This window comes from Melanerpes formicivorus, unplaced genomic scaffold (assembly GCF_026170545.1).
Source record: "Melanerpes formicivorus ecotype bairdi unplaced genomic scaffold, bMelFor1.0.p_v2 SCAF_14, whole genome shotgun sequence".
NCBI lineage: Eukaryota > Metazoa > Chordata > Aves > Piciformes > Picidae > Melanerpes > Melanerpes formicivorus.
In genome coordinates, this window is record NW_027142366.1 from 6,045,780 (window position 1) to 6,065,328 (window position 19,549).

A 19,549-nucleotide genomic window follows, 5' to 3' on the forward strand; every position below is an offset into this window, starting at 1 on the left:
CAGTTTAGAGATGAAGTGTGGAATGTTTTTTGAGTGGTTTAAAAAAGCAGCTTATGGAAAACATGTAGAGCTGTATCCACATCACAGGATTGCAGGATGTCAGGGGTTGGAAGGGACCCAAAGAGATCGTCAAGTCCAACCCCCCTGCTAGAACAGCACCATACAATCTAGCTCAGGTCACACAGGAATGCATCCAGATGGGCCTTGAAAGTCTCCAAAGAAGGAGACTCCACAACCTCTCTGGGGAGCCTGTTCCAGTGCTCTGTGACCCTTACAGTAAAGAAGTTCCTCCTTGTGTTGAGGTGGAACCTCCTGTGCTGCAGTTTGCATGCATTGCTCCTTATCCTATCAAAGGGAGCAAGTGAGAAGAGCCTGTCCCCTTCCTCCTGACACCCAACCCTCAGATGTTTATGGAATGGAATGGAATGGAATGGAATGGAATGGAATGGAATGGAATGGAATGGAATGGAATAGAATAGAATAGAATAGAATAGAATAGAATAGAATAGAATAGAATAGAATTAACCAGGTTGGAAAAGACCTTCGAGATCATCAAGTCCAACCCATCACCCAACACCACGTAACCAACTAAACCATGGCACCAAGTGCCTCATCTAGTCTCTTCTTAAACACCTCCAATGATGGTAACTATAAACATTTATTAAATCCCCTCTAAGTCTTCTCTTTTCCAGACTAAAAAGCCCCAGGTCCCTCAGCCTCTCCTCATCAGGCAGTGGTCCAGTCCCATAATCATCCTTGTAGCCCTCCACTGGACCCTCTCCAGCAGATCAATGTACTGGAGCTGTCTTAGATGTGAATACCAAAGAAACCCAACCCTTATTTAATTTTTGCTAATTCTTCAATAAATCTCCTAAAATCATCTCAGAAAACCAAGATTTATTATCATATGCAAGATCAAATTATAGAATCACAGAATGGCTCAAGTTGGAAGTGATCTCAGAGATGATCTACTCCAACTTCCCCACCAAGGGCAGGGATGCCCCTCAACTAGACCAGCCAGCCTGGCCTTAAACACCCTCAGGGAGGAGGCATCCACAACCTCCCTGGTCAATCTATTCCAGAGTACCACCACCCTTGTACAGAAGAACTTCTTCCTAAGATCCAGTCTAACCTTACTCTCTCATAAATGCTTTTCAGCTTAACCTCTGATGGCATCAGCTGCATGGCCTTCAGCCTACATGTGTACTGCTGAATGAAAAAGTTTCAGGGACTAGCCCTTGACCTGCTCTAACACATCTAGGAGCAGGTTTGTTTTGGCAGGAATCAGTACAAGCAGCTCAGAACAAGGTGAGAGAATGAGCTAATGGTTGAGGGATGTGGACTGTCTTGGGCTAGTGTTCAGGTCCCTGGCTGGGCAATAATAATAATAATAATAATAATAATAATAATAATAATAATAATAATAATAATAATGAACAACCAGGTTGGAGGAGACCTTCAAGATCATCGTGTCCAACCCATCAACCAATCCAACCCACCTAAACAGCTAAACCATGGCACCAAGCACCCCATCAAGTCTCCTCCTAAACACCTCCAATGATGGTGACTCCACCACCTCTCCGGGCAGCCCATTCCAATGGGCAATCACTCTCTCTGTATAGAACTTCTTCCTAACATCCAACCTAAACCTCCCCTGGCACAGCCTGAGACTGTGTCCTCTTGTCCTGGTGCTGGCTGCCTGGGAGAAGAGATCAACATCTGCCTGTCTACAACCTCCCTTCAGGTAGTTGTAGAGAGCAATAAGGTCACCCCTGAGTCTCCTCCTCTCCAGGCTAAGCAACCCCAGCTCCCTCAGTTTCTCCTCACAGGGCTTGAGAGGGCTGTAAAGTGATAACATGAAGAAATACTTACAAATAAAGTGCTAGAGATTGAGGTGTGATGTTTGATTCTGCAGTCAGATGGAGAAGTCTCAAGGTTAGGAAGAAATGCCAGATGCTTTTGTAAGTTTCAAGCTTATTTGTACAATATTAAAAAGCCATAACTCTGAAAATAGAAGAGCTTTAATAAGTATTTTTCTCTTTACTGGCAGGACTTGCTTGTCTTAAGATGCCAGTAATTGCTGGGAATCAGCCTAAATTTCTGTGTTGTGAAGTTCACAAGTCAGTTTTCATGTGATGTGACCTACAAGCTTCAAGATGACATCTGCTCTGATCACCTGAACTGTTCCTTTGTGAAAATCTGTAACATTCCACCAAGCACAGACAGAGCTGAAAACAGTTCAGATACCTGAGATTAAAAGAAGGAAAAAACAAACCAACCCCAACTGTGTAATGTTTTCATTTGAATAATTTGTTTTACATTTCCCTGTGACTGTACAGAACTTCTTGTTGGTGGATGAGGTGAGGAAAAACCTTTCCCTTAGGGGCAGTAATTGGCTTTTTTAGAGGGGGGGAATAGATTTAGGTGAAGACACTGTGGCATTATTTCAGCAGCTGTAATTAGATCCTGTTTACCTGAGGACTAAAAAAGGCATAACAGGAAAAAAAACCAGGGAGCCTGTCTTTTATCTCAGTTTCTTACATAATGTAAAAGTGGTAATTACTCAAAAGTTACAGGCAAAGCCTTGTATCTTCAGCTACACTGAGGCTGAAAAGCTTTCATTAGTGTCAGGCTGTTTACTGCCATGATTACGTGATCAAAGGTGGAGTTGCCTTGCTAGGCTAAGCTAGACTGCTCAGACTGTTCAGAAAAAAACCCAACAAGCCATAAATAGTAGAACAAATGGAGATAAAGGCACAAGAGAAGGAGAAGCAGCAGGATATGTTTAGGTGCTACCAAGTACTTTGCTGAAGCCATTTTGCAGGCAGTGTATGTCAGAGCAGCAGCTTTGCAGGCTGAGCCAGGTGGCCTTTGCTGTAACCTTCTGGACCTGATCTCTCTCTCCTGGATCCTTCTGTTGACCTTGCACATGCTGAACTTGCCGTCTTGCATTGCTGCGGATTGCCACTGTTTTTATGAGCCCAAGGTGATGCTGCATGTCTTTAGGTACCGTCTGGAGACAGAGTCGTAGAGAAACCTGGACTCCAGCAAAGCGAAATGCGATTATCTGCCTAGCTCCACCTGGTGGTATTAGCCAGTACTGCACACAGACCTGCCCACAAAAGTAAAGGCATTTGCGTGACAGCTTTGCTGTACCTAGCACTGCAAAGAAGCTGTTTAGTAAACTACAAATTCGTTCACTGGGAGTCAAAGCCATTGTGTTTATTTATCGTAAAGAGTTTCAGGATCAAAGTTATTTGAGTGTCAGGCTTTTCTTCCACAACAGTCTCTCCCCAGTGTTTACATGTTGTCACAACAAGAAATCTCTCAATCAATAATTTCTGACAGACCCTGGCCAAAACATTGAAATTCATTCTTATAAGCACAGTTAGAACTTAGATAAGATGGGGAGGGTTTATGGATTGGAAGGAAAGTCCTGCAGAGGAAAAACTATCCCAAAAAATGCCATAACTAAGCAGTTTTATAAAGACGAATACAAATAGTTCTGTATCTTTCAAAGCTTTCAAAACAGTTGGGTGGTGTTTGCTCTGTGGTCAGAAATGTTGCTAAAACATGTGGGAACATACCTGAGCTACCTGAGATGCTGATAGCAAGGCAGTGGTGGGAGCACTGGTGCCCTTGCTGTGTGACTGTGGTTCTGAGTAGGCTTGGGCAGCCTCTGCTCCTGCCACTCCTCAGATATCAGGACCAGAGAGAGCTGGATAAAAATCAGCTCTAGTCAGACCTCTGTGATTGCTGTAGTCAGCCACAGGCAGTGTTATGAGAGGTGACAATTTGTTTTTTGAACAGATAAAGGAGAGGCTGTGTGAATTTTTAAGACTCTTTAGGTGAGCTTTCCTAAACACAGGCGGTTTAGGGAAAGAAGGAGGATGAAGGGGATAAGAGTGGGAAGAGAAAAGAAGGCTTTACCTAAGAAAAGAAAATGCCCATAAGTGAAGCCATGCTCTTACAAATTTGTGCAGAACATGTTAGAGCATCACTAAGCTCTCTGTTTACTCTGTGTGTCTACAAGTGTGACTTGTTCTCTTGGTCTCAAAGTCAAAAGTTAACAAAAAAGGGAGCACAGTGATGGAATGAGGAGGGGAAGTCTGTCTGGATGTCATCCTTTCACATCTCAACCTATCATGTTTTAAATTCATCAGGGTACTTAATCCATGTTAATCTTTAAGCATCTAAGTGGTTTTAAAGAAACAGGTTCATAGTGGGCTTTAAGCACATGAATGAAATACCATGCCACAGTCTTGTGAAGTTAAAAATGGTGCTGGGCCAGGCACTGTCTGGTGACAGATTTCGCTTGGTTACAAGAGACTGTGGGAACACTTTTGAGGCTAATGGCCCCTTGCAACTAGGAACAGGTACACACCCATGTTTGCTCCCAGTTGACTGCAGCCTTTTATAAGCTCCCTGACAGATGCAGGGATCCTCAAGCTTTATTTTACTGCTTAATGTTTGGAAAAAGTGTTGGCCCAAGCTAAATCCTGCCAGCACCGGAGTCCACGGCTGCTGAGCTGGCCGAGTACCTGCTTCCCTGCTTGTCTGAGCCCACCAAATCCTTCACTAATCTTTAGAGAGGCTGGTCAGACTGCAGAGCAACTCACCTCTGACAAGGTAAAAACTCCATGCTCAGGAACGTGAGCACTTTGAGGCTGTACTTCTGCAATTCCTCCTCATTCTCTGTGTTTTGCAGTCATCAGAGCATTGGGCAAGGTGCTCTGACAGCTGCCGACCCTTTCCATTACAGATGATTGCTTGGCCAAGGCAAGGCAGGAGCTTTTTTGAAAGGCATTAAATTACCTTCAAAATTATTTCCTTTTATTCTCTTTCAGTTGTTGGAGGTGACTTGAGGAGCAGAGGTAGCTAAGTATTTTTTTTCCTCTCTTCCCCCAGTAATTATTTTAAACTGAAGGACATGCTGAATAGGAATGGTAGCAAGGAGGTCTGTAAAAATGATGCAGAGCAAACCACATTCCCAGTATGAGGAGGCATTGGGGTTTGCTCTTGGTTTTCAGTTGGTTTTCAAGTAGTCCCTCATTAGTGTTATCCTAAATGCAGAAAAAGATGAGTCCTTATTTTAAAGCATCTCTTAGTGCTCTGTGAATTGCCTTTGATTAGGCACATAGGATGGGTTTGAGACTGTCTGACTGCACATCAGTAAGACTGAGTGCAGAACTGCAGTTTTCACAGCAGGTTTAAGGTTATTTGAGATTTGACTTTGTTTCAATTAAGAAAAGGACCTTAGATTTTGAAATGCCATAGGCAGGAGAATTAATTGCTTTTTGGTGTGCTCTGCTGAGGTCTCTGCCTCTGTGGTTGCCTGCTTGGCAGCCAGTATTGGAGCTGTACCCTGGCAGCTTTGTAATCTCAAGCTGTTGAGGATCTGCAGCTCCTGGAAGCTCAGCCTGCCAGCTCCATCATCCCTGGGCAAGATGTTAGGGAACAGAGAAAGTGACCTGTGGGAAACTGGAAATGAGAAAGCATCTATAATTATTTTATCTCATGTTTATTGGCAAACTGTGAAGAAAAAAAAAATACTTCATGAGTTGGGAGCACTAAAGGGTTAAGGGATGCACATGGATTCTTGCCCAAACATGCAGTCTAGCCTTCATACCCCTGTGCCAGTAAAGGCATTCTTAGCACACAGAAGTTGTTTAGGGTTTGAAAAATCAATTGCATGTGGAAAGGAGGAGGATAAAAGAGAGAGAAAAACTTGAGCGTGCATTTGAGGTGGGCAGCACAAATACTTTGATATTTATATTAACATCAGATAACTTCTTAGAAGAGAGAATAAATTGAGGAGCAGTTCATTGAGGAGCAGAAAATGTGGAGATGTTTTAGAGACAATTTCTGAAAGGACTGAGGGAACAGAGGCTTTTTAATAACCATCCTTGCTGTCAGCAGCACATTTGATCTAAGGACATCAGTATGCTTCTAAATGTTAAATGGGCTGACACAAAGGAAGTATTTTATGGAGCAAAATGGCATACCAGCATTTATGATTCCCTCTCTGTTGATAACCTCAATTAACACCTATCTCTGCCTGTGCTCTGGTGGTCCAGTTCTGCCTCTCCTATCTAAGCTGCACTGAGATTGGCTGGCATTTCTCTAGGATTTAAAGGTCTGCTGTGTTAGAAGGCTGAAATAAGCAATAAATAAGCAGCTTTGGCATTACATGTCCAGTGATTTAAAACTTCAGAGTGACTTAGGTGTTCTGGTTGTTGCTGAAAAATATGGCATGCTGTAAGCATTTTAGTTTGGATTGTATTTATGTGGTAGAAGTGGAGCTTTTCTGTGGGCATGCTTCTTCTTTTGCAGGGTACACATGCATGCATTGTTATGTGTCTGGGTTTTGAAAACCAGAAGTGTTGGCTGCTATGGTTCCCTTTGATTATATAAGGTTGTAAGTATCAAGAATATGGTCTCTGTTTTGTAACAAAACCTCTCTTACTTTGCTGGGAGGTGGATGTAGGGAAGAGGTGGTGATGGATTGAGATATTGCAAGACACAGGAGGGGAAGACAAGAAGTGTTAACATGCTGCAGGAGGTAGAAGGACGCCAGCGAAGGGACTCAAGAAGGCGAGGCATGCAGTCAGAGCAGCAGAAGAGTAGGTGGATTTTTGGCAGGAGGATTTTGCCTAGAGTGGAAATTGGGAATGAACTGAGAAGCAGGGAGGCCACCGAGGACGCAGTAGAAGTAATCCAAGTGGCTGTCAACTATGTGGTAGATAAATGTATTAGTAGAAGAGATGGATGTCAAAGGTATTTCTTAGTGATGCTGTAGAAGAAAAGGTGGCATTTCCCATTGGGAAGGCAGGGGAACAACGGTTGGGATTGTGTGAAAAGTCTCCAATTACAAGACTGAAAGATCATAAAGATAGTGGAGTTGTCCATTGTGGCAAAGACAAGACTGGAAAGACCATTAAGACCTCCCAGATTCCTCCTGCTTTCAGTGAGGGCATCAGTCAGCCTTGTGCTGCCAACAAAGCAGAGTGCTTTGCCTTTGGCCTTTATTGGTTGCTATACATCATCATGTCAGACTCTGGGAGTGATGGGGTGGTGTTAGAAACCTTCCTGTATTGAGAGCATCTCCGTGCAAAAAGAGATTAGTTACATGCACATGAACTATCCTGGCTCATTTTCTGTGAATGAATAGAGAGCAGATTCCAGGTCTGTCAGTCAGAAAACTTCATGAGTGCACTCGAGGAAAAAAAGAAGAGAAAAAGTGTTTTAGTGTATTCTTTGTGTTGTTGCTTTTGAATGCAGTGAATAAATTGTGTGAGGCAGGGCAGAGATAGTGAGCAGTGATAGTGAATGGCTGACCTGCTTTTAAAAGTCTGCTTGGGATGTTGTTGGAAAGCATCAGAGTGATTTGGAGCCTTCTTAGGGGCAGTCCTTCCTTCAACTGAAACAGCTGAGTTTCCAGGTGATGGCAAAGTCTGAAAGGAGAGACCAGGAGAGGAACTACTGGAAGTGAATTTCTGTTTGGAAATGCTCTGGCTGATAGAGAAGAAAGCTTCTGGGTCAAGAAGCGTGTGTGCTCTTCAGCAGCAGTCTGAAACAAAGGGGCAACCTAAAACTTGTCTTGGCATTGTGGCTGCTTCACTTGCAGTGTTTAAACTCATTAAAGACTCATGGAAACATTAATGGGGAAAGGTGATGACCCCATGCACTGAGGACAGCTGCTAAATTCCTGTGTTTTGTACTTCAGTCTCTTGTTGTACAGATTTCTTAGCTGAAGATGGGCATTCAGAAAGCAGATGGGTCACTGCAGTTGTATGTTGCATTCTCTTTTTCTTTTCATTTGAGGCAACAGTGGTACATTTTCTTTCCTTTCCAGTTTATTGTCACTGAAGTCAGTAATGGTATTCCAGTTTCACCACCCAGCTGCTCCAGAAATCCCAGTTGTTCACAGATTTAGCTGGGCTTTTTGCCACACAATTGGAATAGAAGTAGGGTTAGATTATGTCTACCTGAAATAGAATGTTATTGTCACACAGCAATGTTGGTTTGTAGATTTGGAGTGTGTTAGTGTGTTGTATTATGGCAGTGACAGTGGAGGCTTCAGTCAGTGGTGCATGTGGTCAGCTCTGCTGTTTAAGACTCCCTGTGTTGTGTGTGGTGGGACTGGTGGAACAGTAGAGGTTGGAAGGGACCTCCAGAGATCATCGAGTCCAGCCCCCCTGCCAAAGCAGGATCACTCAGGGCAGCCCACACAGGAATGCATCCAGGTGGGTTTTGAAAGCCTCCAGAGAAAGACTCCACAACCTCTCTGGGCAGCCTGTTCCAGTGCTCAGTCACCCTCACTGTAAAGAAGTTTCTCCTCATGTTGAGGTGAAATCTTCTGTGTTCAAGTTTGTATCCATTGTTCCTTGTCTTATTACTGTGCATCACCAAAAAGATCTTGACCCCTCCACTTGACACCCACCCCTCAGATATTTATAGACATTGATCAGATCCCTTCTCAGTCTTCTCAAGACTAAACAGCCCCAAGTAGCTGTGACACAGTGCAAGACTCATGTTCTCTTCAGCTGGCAGGTGAAAGCTGAGCAAGGTCTCTCGAAATCACAGTGGACTATGGAGAAGTGGATCAGACCCTACATGTCCTCCCAGTCAGGAGCATCTCCACTGAAGCCAGTGCAGATACTGGTGCGAAGGGAAGAACAAGATGCTGGCTGGAGCTTTCTCAGTTCGCAGCTGTGTCTTCCACGTGTTTTCTCATTTTAAGGTGGACATAATGGGGCAATATGATTGTGAATTATCTGTGCCATCCAAATAGAGAGTGAGATTGCTTGTTGTCATGACGACAAAAGATGGTGAGGTGTTTATTTGAAAGTGAGTTCTCCACAAGCGTTCACATCAAGCTGTGTCTGAAGACCAGTGTTCGAAGAAGTATTCTTCAGAGACTCCATTCCTCCTTTTAACATATTTGCTGTGTTTGTGCAGTTTTACCCCAGGATATATGGAATATGGCTTTTTGAAAGCTTAACCCAGGACACAGCATATGCTTTTATTTTCAAAAGGCACTCTCTAGTTCAGTAATGGAAATCCTTCCTAGACTACAAACAGCGGCATATGGAGAAGCCAGCCAGGCAACTCTCTGCTGTTTATGTAAAAGGAGTTTGTAGAGAAGAGACTTCCTTTTAAAATGAATCATATGGTAACTCACTTTTTATAATCCTTTAATATCTTTTTTGGCTTTAAAAGGTATTTGGGTTTCAGAGCATGCTTTATGATATTAATTTTATCTCGCTGAGCTTTCGTTCGTGTAGAAGTCAGTGCCGGGGCAGAGGAGAGATTATTTATTAATGCCTTGGAAGTGCCTTTTATGCAATGTGTACTGAAGAAGAAGTGTGCACTTGATATTCAGATGGGGCAAACTGCTGCTGTTCTCTAGGAGGGAATATGCTGTGTATAAAAAAAAAAGCTCTCTAAGTGCTGCATACCATTAAATAGCTTCCTGACTGCCTCCTTCTTGTAGTTACCTTTCAGTATACTTTCACCTACTTAACCATCCAGAAAGATCTTTGTTGCCTTGCAGCTCAGCTTCTGAAGAAGTTGTGTTCATTTAATATGCTCACACTATCCAAGAGATACACAAGCTGCAATAGGCAGGGATACTACTTGAAATTCTTCAGACCTGGGTTTGGTTTTGATGGCTAGATATTAAATGGTGATATGTGATACCTGTGTTTCTGCAAGTGAATAATTGCAGGTAAAGAAGCTAGGGAGAGTCAGGGAGGGGGTAGGGAAGAAGCTGATGAGGCTGCTCAAATAGGACTTGCAGTTCATACATGATGGGGAAATCTAGCTGAATCTTGGTGGGTTTTGGTGGTGTGTTTCTTTTTTACATAACCATGCTGTTTGAAATTTGAATTGGAAATTGGAAAGGTTTCAGGAGGGATTTAATATGTCTGAAAGAATTTTTTATTCTGGTCTTTATTTCTTTGGTTACAGCACCTAGCTCTGCTGTCTTCTAACCCAGGAGCTGCTAGGTTGTCACTGCAACTGAAAAGAAATACTGACCTCAGAAAGAACTTGGCACTTTCTGAGGCAATTCAGGACCTTGAAAAGTCAGCTCTTTAGCCAGCCCTCTACATTTTATCTCTGTGCTTGTCTCTTAAATATTTCAGTAGCCCCTTAATCAGAACAAGAGTGTGTGACTTGTTACCTTGAATTATGCAGCATGGGAAATACAATTTAGTCATTTATTTCAAGCAGCAATAATACATCAAAGATGGGTGTTGAAGGCTCCTTAGCTTAATGAGAGGGGCAGTGTCAGTGATGGTGAGGAAAGAAACTGGAATAAGACCAGAAAAGACAAGTGGCACGACTGGACTTGTCAGACATTTGTAAACATCAATGGCAAAACAGATATTAATCATCTGTTTTTCTTGCAAGCTTAGAAATGGTGAACTTGTGCCAGTTTTCTGTACTGCTTTTTTCTGGTGTCATACCTGATGACTTATAGTTAAGTCATTTCCTCTGTCAATGAGACCAACTGGCTGTGTTGGTAATCCACCACATGTCTACCACTGGTGCTCCTGAGTCCTCCCTCCTCCACCAACGAGCTCAGGCTGGAAAGTCTCATTGGAAATTAGCTGTAAGACAGAGGCCAGGTTTTGGCATCCCTATCAAAGCAATGGTGGTTTTATGGGGTGTGCAATGACCTCAACATCACTGCATTTTCCTCTTGGGTAGCCTGCAAACTGAATTGTCCCAAAAATACTGGGAGTTATTCAGGGATGATGGCTGGCAATGGGTGTATCAACCAACAACACCACTTTGAGACTGTCCAGGTGTGGCTTATGCCTATGGCAGTAAGATAGATGTCAGCACATAAAATCATTGCACTACAGCTGCACAAGATGCACAAGATGGTGGAGTCACCATCATTGGAGGTGTTCAGGAGGAGACTTGATGGGGTGCTTGGTGCCATGGTTTAGTTGTTTAGGTGGGTTGGATTGGTTGATGGGTTGGACATGATGATCTTGAAGGTCTCTTCCAACCTGGTTTATTATTCTGTTATTATTCTATTATTCTAAGATGACTTGCTCATGTTCCTCCTACACATTCCCTTTAGTTTTCTGTATCAGACAAGTTGAGGACAGGACAGGTGGTCCATCCCTTCTCCAGTTCCCCTAGGCCTTAGACAGAATCAGTGAAGACTGGAAGGAACCAGCTAAGAAAGCACTGAAGAAGTAACTAAGGCAGTGTGGTGTCTTGTGAGCAGGATGACAGGCTGAGGTGGTACCAAGGGGTGAGAAGGTGGGCTAGGAATGAGCAGATAGGTCCCAATTCCTCTGGCTGATAGACATGGATGATGCAATGGGAATTTTCAGTTATCACAGTATCACCAAGTTTGGAAAAGACCTCAAAGATCATCAAGTCCAACTCCTGTGTGCCTTCCCTTGAATCCCAAAAAGCTAAAGAATAGGAGATGGAGCTTTGGGAAAATATAATTGTGGGTAATCTTGTTTGTAATGATTTTTCAGAACTCAAATAATTCAGTCTATGAATTTACTATGTTTTGCAACTCTGACATCCTTTCTTGAAGGTTTTATTATACTGATTCCTGCTCTTGTCATTATCTCTTTAGGGATTCCCCTTCATATTTTATTCTCTGCTCCAAGAGGGTGAAATTTGGAGAATAACCTACCTATTGGCCAGCTGATGGTCAGCCAGCCATCATTTTTCACAGTCCTCAGGAGCCTAGCTCGGGTCTCACTTGCTTGGCAGTAGTCCCATTGATTGCAAATGTACTATATGGCAGAAATTCTGGAGTAGGGAGCATCTTTGTTCTTCCTGCTGATAGTAAGCCAGCAAAGCAGAGCAAGATGAAGAAATCTTCTAATATATTGATGTGTGAGTTCTGGTTTGCCCTCTGCAGAAGAGGCAAAGATTTGTACAAGCCCGCTGAGAAAGTAACAGCAGTGATGTTGGAGGTGAAGTGAAAGAGGCTTGTTCTTTTGCATTCTCAGCCAGGAGTAGCTGCAAAGATGTAGCTGCAGCTTGTAATACATTGGTTTCCATTACACATAAGGAGTTGGAGAGGTCAAGTACTGGAGTGATGATACCTGTATACACATTGTAATTAGTGTCACCCCTTTGTGCTGCTCACCTGAAATGCTTTGTTTCCTTTCAGCAGCCCACATGTGGATTGACATTCAGCCAGGTGTAGAAAGGAAGGGGTTGCTGTGAGTTGCAAAAGAAGAGTGAAACCAGTTAGCTACATGGTTAAGAGATGTTTCATGTCGCTTTTTGCCTTGCAGGAAGAATGCAAACAAATACTGGCTCGGCAGAAATCCAGTTCCCAGTCTGATTCTCACGACGATGAGATCTCCCCTCCGCCTCCCAACCCAGTGGTAAAAGCCCGACGCAGGAGGGGGGGGGTGAGTGCAGAAGTGTACACGGAGGAAGATGCTGTTTCTTACGTCAGGAAGGTAATGGTTTGCCATCTCTCTGCTTCTGAAATGAACAGGACAATTGAGTGACTCATATTTTGCTCACGAGTCATGGGTCAGCCTGGGGGATGGTGTCCTCATGCTGGCACATACATGGCTTGACTATCGTCTTCACACTCAAAAGGTTTTTTCCCTGCCTCCTTGACAGTGCTTTCCCTATTGGTGTTGCTTCAGCATTGCCTATTCTTCCCATCCTAATCTACTTTCCCCTTTAACAGGCTGGGTAATTCTCAGGTGGCCTTCCAGTCTCTGAAGGGGGCCTACAAGAAAGCTGGGAAGGGACTTTTTAGGGTGTCAGGGAGTGATAGGACTAGGGGGAATGGAACAAAAATAGAAATGGGTAGATTCAGATTGGATGTTAGGAAGAAGTTCTTCCCTATGAGGCTGGTGAGACACTGGAACAGGCTGCCCAGAGAGGTGGTGGAAGCCCCATCCCTGGAGGTTTTGAAGGCCAGGCTGGATGTGGCTCTGAGCAAGCTGATCTAAAGTGAGGTGTCCCTGCCCATGGCAGGGGGGTTGGAACTAGATGAATCTTGAGGTCCTTTCCAACCCTAACAATTCTATGATATTCACATACTCTGGCAGCTTTTGAGTTATGTCAGAGCCTCAGCTTCGGGGAGCAGCCTTTTCTATTCCTGCATTTCCTGCCTTTCATCTGCCCCCAACCCAAAACACTTTTAGGTCACTTTCTAACTTGAGTCATTTAGGTTCCCTAGACAATTCAGGCACATGGTTCCCATGTTGATTTGGTACCACCTAACCCCATGGGTTTTTGGAATTCTGTTGACCATCCTTGAGTGATTTTATGTGACTGTTGTCTTTGAAGAAATGCCAGTCTCAGATTAGATAACTTCTTCAGTAAGAGCACTAATTTGGGCTTCTCTTTTTGTACTGTAACTGCCTTAGCTATGTTTTATCTTTGATATCTCTTAATAACTCTGCACATTTTTTTGGAGCCTAGCCAAAGCTTTCAAAGGTTATTAAAAGGCAGACATTACAATAGCATGTGTCATGTTTGTTTAGGGAGCTGGGATAAAAATGTATTTCATAAGGTTGACAGATGCTACTAATGTGCTTTTGTACATGCCTGGAGTAGCTGTAACCCAAAGAGCTTTTTCTTTATGGGAATACATTTTGTCAGTCACTGATTTTTGGCAGGATATTTTTGCCTTTGCAGTCAGATGTGCTTTTGTCACCCACTTATGATACAAGTTCACTGGCTGCTCTGGGGATTTCTGTCCCAAGAAACAAAGAATTAAGAGAGCTTTTCATCCTAAAGACAAGTATGGAGGAGTATTCTTGTGGCAGTTAGGTGCTTGCAAGTATATAGTAAATTATAACAGCTTGAATACAGTGCTGTTAATGTACTGCAACGTTAAAAACTTCTGTGAAAGCCACTTTCAAACCCTTTTCTTTCTGTGCAGTGTGCAATATCCCACTTAAAAACATCCACGAAGAGATCACATCTGTCTCTGTCTAATGTGGGCTCCCTCTGACTCTTCTGAAAATCAAAGGAAATATTCCTTCCCACACCCCTGAGTAATTCTTTCATGTTTGTAATGGAACCTGAAGTGAACTTTGTTTCCCATTTTCAACAGTGATGCCAATAAGCCCTGACAGTAGCATGGGTAGACAAGAGGCAGAAGCAGCAATACAGATCATACACTGTGTGTTCTGTGACTAAGGCTGTTGTAACCTTAATTTCCTAGGAACTGACTGAGCTTATGTAACAATAATTTAGGGGATGGTTTCTTGTCAGGCTACGGCTGCTACAAGGAATATAGAACTAGCACTGGGAGGGTTTGTGTCATTGCTTTGTCTTCTGTCAGCAGCAAACAAATCCCATGGATGCATGTTTGTGACACATTTCTAGAACACAGAAATAAAGGAAGCAGTGAAAGGACAAATTATGAAACTGATCTAAAAGTATGAAAAACAAGGCAAGGGGTTTTGTTAGAGTATTGCAAGCAGATGGGGTTTTAGATAGTAGCCAGGAAGAAGCACTGGCTTGAATTCAGGAGATGGATAGAAACACATCTGGGTCATAAGCCAATTTAGGGGATCCCTTGAAGGGGTGAGTTATAGGATGAGTAGTGCTAAAGGTGGTGCAATGAGTTACGTCACTGGAGAGAAAATCAAAGGAGATGATAGTTTTGTGATTTGAGCAGGCAGCTGGCATTGCTGCATTCTGAGGAGCCTGGAGGAAGATCTCTGCAGCAGGTTATTTCATTGCTTCATTCCTGACACTGGAGAAAGCAATATTTGTCAACACGTCTGGCATAATGTGTAGTAACCAACTAACAGAGTAAGATTCTTGCTGTAAAGAGACTTACTGGTTTGAAGACAACATTCACTGATTGCTTGGAAGTGTGATGTGAGAAATGATCAAGTGACTCTTCCTGACACTTGACTTCAGCTGAATGTGACACCTAAAGAATCTCTCCTGTGTTTTCCATGTCCCTGCCCCAACAGACCCACTTTGGTCTCTGCCTTGTGGCTTTCATTGCTGCAGATTGAAATGGAAGAAGGCTGGTCTGTGCTACTCCATAGACAGCCAGAAAGGTTGGAGTTGAATGTCTTTGTGATTTGTTTCTCTGCCCTTTTGGCTCATCAGCATTAAGCTGAAGAGCTAGGGTGTTCTTAGTAGAGCAAAGGTTCCAAACTGCAATTCAGTGCAGGATTTGTTTGATAGGGTAAAAGCCAGCAGGCTGCCTGAATGCTCAGTTTTACTTAACACTGAGGAATTTAAACTTCAGGTCAAATTAGATTATGTTGCATTCTGATGTAAATATGCAGTTTATACATACACACTTCTCTGGGCTTAATTTGAGTAGTCTAATCACTGCAGCAGTCAGTAAGTGATGTCTGAAGCCAGGGCTTAACTTGAGCTCTTCCCAGTGAAATAGTTTCCCTTGAAACAAATGTAGGTCGAGTCCTTGTGAGAACTGATGCTACACTGGTTTTCCCATTTGAGACATCCTTTTTCTGGTTGGGTGGGTATTATCCTGTCTTTCCAGGATGAGGAAGCTACCTACACATAGGCATATGTAGTAAAATAATTAAGACAGATGTACTACTTCTGTCATAAGAAAATATGGAAGACAAATGTCCATTGTCAGGCCTTTTTTTTGTACAGTAATTAAAACAGGCAAAAGGATGTTGATTTTCAGATTGGAGCAAGGTATATTTAACCCTTAAAACTTTTGCTAAGTTTGATTCTGTCCTGTTATAATGAAACTATAAAGCAAAGTCATATCTCTAAAGTCAAAGAACATCTTGTACCAGTCTTAACCTTGTTACAAATTGCTTGTATCTCTCATGAGTCTCTCACTGGCAGAAGAAGATGCTTGGCAAGAACAGATACAGTGTCTTTACTAACATCTCACCAAAATGCCTACCAAAATTAAAAGCTTAACTTGCAAAAGTATTATGAAAACACTTCACCCAATAGGAAAACATTCTCCTGACTTTCAACATCTATTTTGAGGAAGTCAATGCACAGCAAGACTTTTGCCATCCCTCCAATTAACAAATGAAACTGCCTCTTCATTCTCAAATGCAAGTCCTCCTCATGTGCCATGAAACAGAGGTGCAGGATTCTGACCCAGGCTGGCCTCCAGGAGCTTGGTTCCTTACACCACAACCAGTACTGAAAAGCATAGTGTAATCAACACAGTTTTACCTCTTGCTTGAAGAAATGTTACTCATTCCCTGCTCCTGAAAGTAGGTTGCTTCCGAGTTTGTTTGTGAGGGAAGAAGAATAAGAAGCATGTTTTCCTCAGTCCAAGAGATTTCAAAGGAGACTACACAGCTGCCAGTACCTGCTAATTATAGTATTTTATGTATATCCTTCTCCCCACTCATCCTGGGTCTTATATTGAGAACATAAATTCTTACCTTGATGTTATCAAAACTGCAATTCATTGCTTTCTTAGTGGCTTTATATTATAGCCTAAACCTGTCTCAGAGTTTGAAATCAAATTGTGCATCCATTAGCTTCAATAGTGAAATTTTCTGTGGATTTCAAGATCTGTGAAGAAATACAACCAGGTATGTCATTACTCTTTATTCTTTTCCTTACAGGTTATTCCAAAGGACTATAAAACTATGACTGCTCTGGCAAAGGCCATCTCCAAGAACGTGCTCTTTGCTCATCTTGATGACAATGAACGAAGGTATGAGGTGCTTTATGATCTAAAGGAATCTGTAGCTTGACCTGAGGACAAGAAACTGTATTAAGTTTTAACTCAGGGAACAGAACTACTCTCAGTGATGCACTTGAGTCATACATGATTCAGCCCCCCCACACTTATGGTGTTCTGACAGAGGGTAAAATCACAAGCTAAAAAAGGACACAACAGGTTAGAATGTATTCAGGCATATTTGATATATTTGAATCAGCTGTGCCTGGTAAACTTTATTCTAGACTACTTAAAGAACTGGCTAAAGTAATCTCAGAAGCATTTGTAGTTACTTCTGAGAACTCAGGGAAGACAGGTCAAGTGCTGGTGGCGTGGGAGAGAAAAAGCACAATGTCTATAAAGAGGTAAAGGAGAATTACAGGTAAATTATTTTGTTCTTTGGAAAAAATTGGACCACATGGATTACCTGCAGGAGACCAAGGAGTTCAGTAACAGCCAACACCACTTAAAAACTTGAAAATGTCTTTCTACAACTCAGTAGCGAGAATTGTAGCTCGGGAAGGCGCAACAGAGGCCAAGCAGCTTGTACTCTAGTAAGGTTTTTGACATGAGTGTGTGTGACAGTTTGATAAACAGTCCATGGAAACACATCTTCAGTGCAGCCACTCTGGTGTCATTGCAAAACTGATTGACTTGCCATACCACACCACAGTCATCAATGGCCAATCATTCGAATAGAAAAGATGTATTGAAGTGTGGGAAGAGTTCACAGAATCAATAAGGTTGGAAGAGACCTCAAAGATCATCAAGTCCAACCTATCACCCAACACCTCATGGCTACTAAACCATGGCACCAAGTGCCATGTCCAATCCTTTTTGAGCACCTCCAGGGATGGTGACTCCACCACCTCCCTGGTCAGCACATTCCAATGGCTAACAACTCTTTCTGTGAAGAACTTTCTCCTCACCTCGAGCCTAAACTTCCCCTGGTGCAGCTTGAGACTGTGTCCTCTTATTCTGGTGCTGGTTGGCTGGGAGAAGAGACCAACCCCCTCCTGGCTACAACCACCCTTCAGGTAGTTGTAGAGAGCAATAAGGTCTCCCCTGAGCCTCCTCTTCTGCAGGCTAAACAACCCCAGCTCCCTCAGCCTCTCCTCATAGAGCTTATGCTCATGGCCTCTCAGCAGCCTCATTGCTCTTCTCTGGACATGTTCAAGAGTTGGTGTGGTTTTCATCACTGTTGTCGTTAATGACCTCAGTGGTAGAACAGACCATGAGTGTTGAATTTTTAGATGACATAAAGAGGTGAAGGGCTGCTGAAACACTGGGAGACAAAGCCAGAATTCAGAATTCTGCTGACAGATTGAAGAAATGTCCTAGTAAAGGCAGAGTGGATTAGCACTGAGCCAAGTGCAGAGAAGTGTAGTTAGGCAGGAGGGACACCTTGAAAACTCATTAAGACAGTTTTGTGCTTTTGGTAATTCCTTGAACAACTGTGTGGTGCTTATTGTGAATCTCGGTCACTAATGTCAAGCTGGTTTGAAAATACTCCTGTTGTACTGGGACACCTAAACAGGAGAACATTCAAGGTATGTCCTGGTGTTGGAAGAGTGTCCAGTTTGGGCACTGCACTTCAAAAATGAACAGTTGGAGAAAGTTCAGGGAAGAGCTTTGGGAGCAATCATAGATCTAAATAACATCATTTCTGGAGAAGGAATGGGATTGGTTGGCCTGCAGAAGAAAAGTGAGGGACAGATGGACATGATGATAGCTTGTAATTGTGTGTGAGCAATGGTGTACGAGGAATAAACTTCTGTGTGTGCCAAAGTGCAGCAGGAAGGAGTCAAGTCAGCTACTAGGAAGAGGTCTCTGACTGCTTGGGTAGGTTGTGGAGTCTTCACCACTTGAGGCCATTATAAACAGATTAGACTATGGCCTGCCAGGAATGACATAGTTTCAGTGCTGCCTTGCAGCAGATAGGTTAAGTGATGTCATGAGGTCCTTGCCAACCCTACTTTTCTATCCTTCAGTGGTCAGAAAGGACAAAGGCTTTGTCTACCCTGCTGTTTTTAGTGCTGGCAGAACATCAGCAGTCCAGTCCTTCAGTGGGGCGACCCAGACGCTGTCAGTCAGAGCACGTTTTGAGTCTGCGAGTTTTGCTCCCTCTTGCAGGCATTTACACAGTTTAATTACTTTGCAATCCCAATTATTATGATACCATGTTAGCATGCAGATTTCTGGAGTAATTAGAGGAGGATTAACATGGCACATTTTTCACCCACAGCAGAGAATATTATAAATCCTAATTATATAAACTGCTATAAATCCTAATTATACCGTGGGTATGCTAACGTGACAGGCACTGGAAGGATAGCTCTTAGGGCTGGAAAAGGAACATTTCAGTAATATGTTATCAAAGTAGGGTGAGAGAAAACCTGAAGGAAAAGAGCTTTTTCTTGCACTGTGCTGCTGGTACATCATTGTCACGGTCTCTCCTATCCATTTCCCCTGTCCCATTTACCCCTCTCAGCCAGACTGTGCTGTTATGGGTATGTGTTAGGAGTGATGTGATGTGCACAGTTTCCCATGTGTGTGCTGCAGATGGTTGTAGACTGCTTTTGCAGTCCTCAGGCTATGGCTTGACCAGGTGTATACTTCCTCTGCTGTCAGCCAAGCTTCTGTGTTTGTGGGTTGTGCATTGGAGCATATTCAGCTCTCTACCATCTCCCCTCTCTGAGTGCCTCATTCAAGCCTCATGACAAGCACAACAAGCTATTGCTGACATTGGGGACAAAAAATGGGACTCACAGATGGAGCATGCACTCTGCTTTTGCAGAGAGGATTGCAGTGAATGAATAAATTGTTCTCTCTGCATTTTACTGAGCTCACTCTTGACAGCAGGCCATTGCCCTTGTCTGGTTTTGTTTG

General features: G+C 43.0%; 1 protein-coding gene across 5 annotated transcripts in view; it reads left to right on the top strand.

The window, feature by feature from the left end:
- PRKAR1B (protein kinase cAMP-dependent type I regulatory subunit beta) overlaps nucleotides 1-19,549 on the top strand; it is a 117,732-nt gene that overhangs the window by 4,847 nt on the left and 93,336 nt on the right. For all 5 annotated transcript variants that reach the window (XM_068146741.1, XM_068146738.1, XM_068146740.1 and 2 more), the window contains exons 3-4: nucleotides 12,288-12,458; nucleotides 16,563-16,654. In XM_068146741.1, the coding sequence (XP_068002842.1) occupies nucleotides 12,288-12,458; nucleotides 16,563-16,654 (263 nt within the window). The remainder of the gene's footprint in view (nucleotides 1-12,287; nucleotides 12,459-16,562; nucleotides 16,655-19,549) is intronic.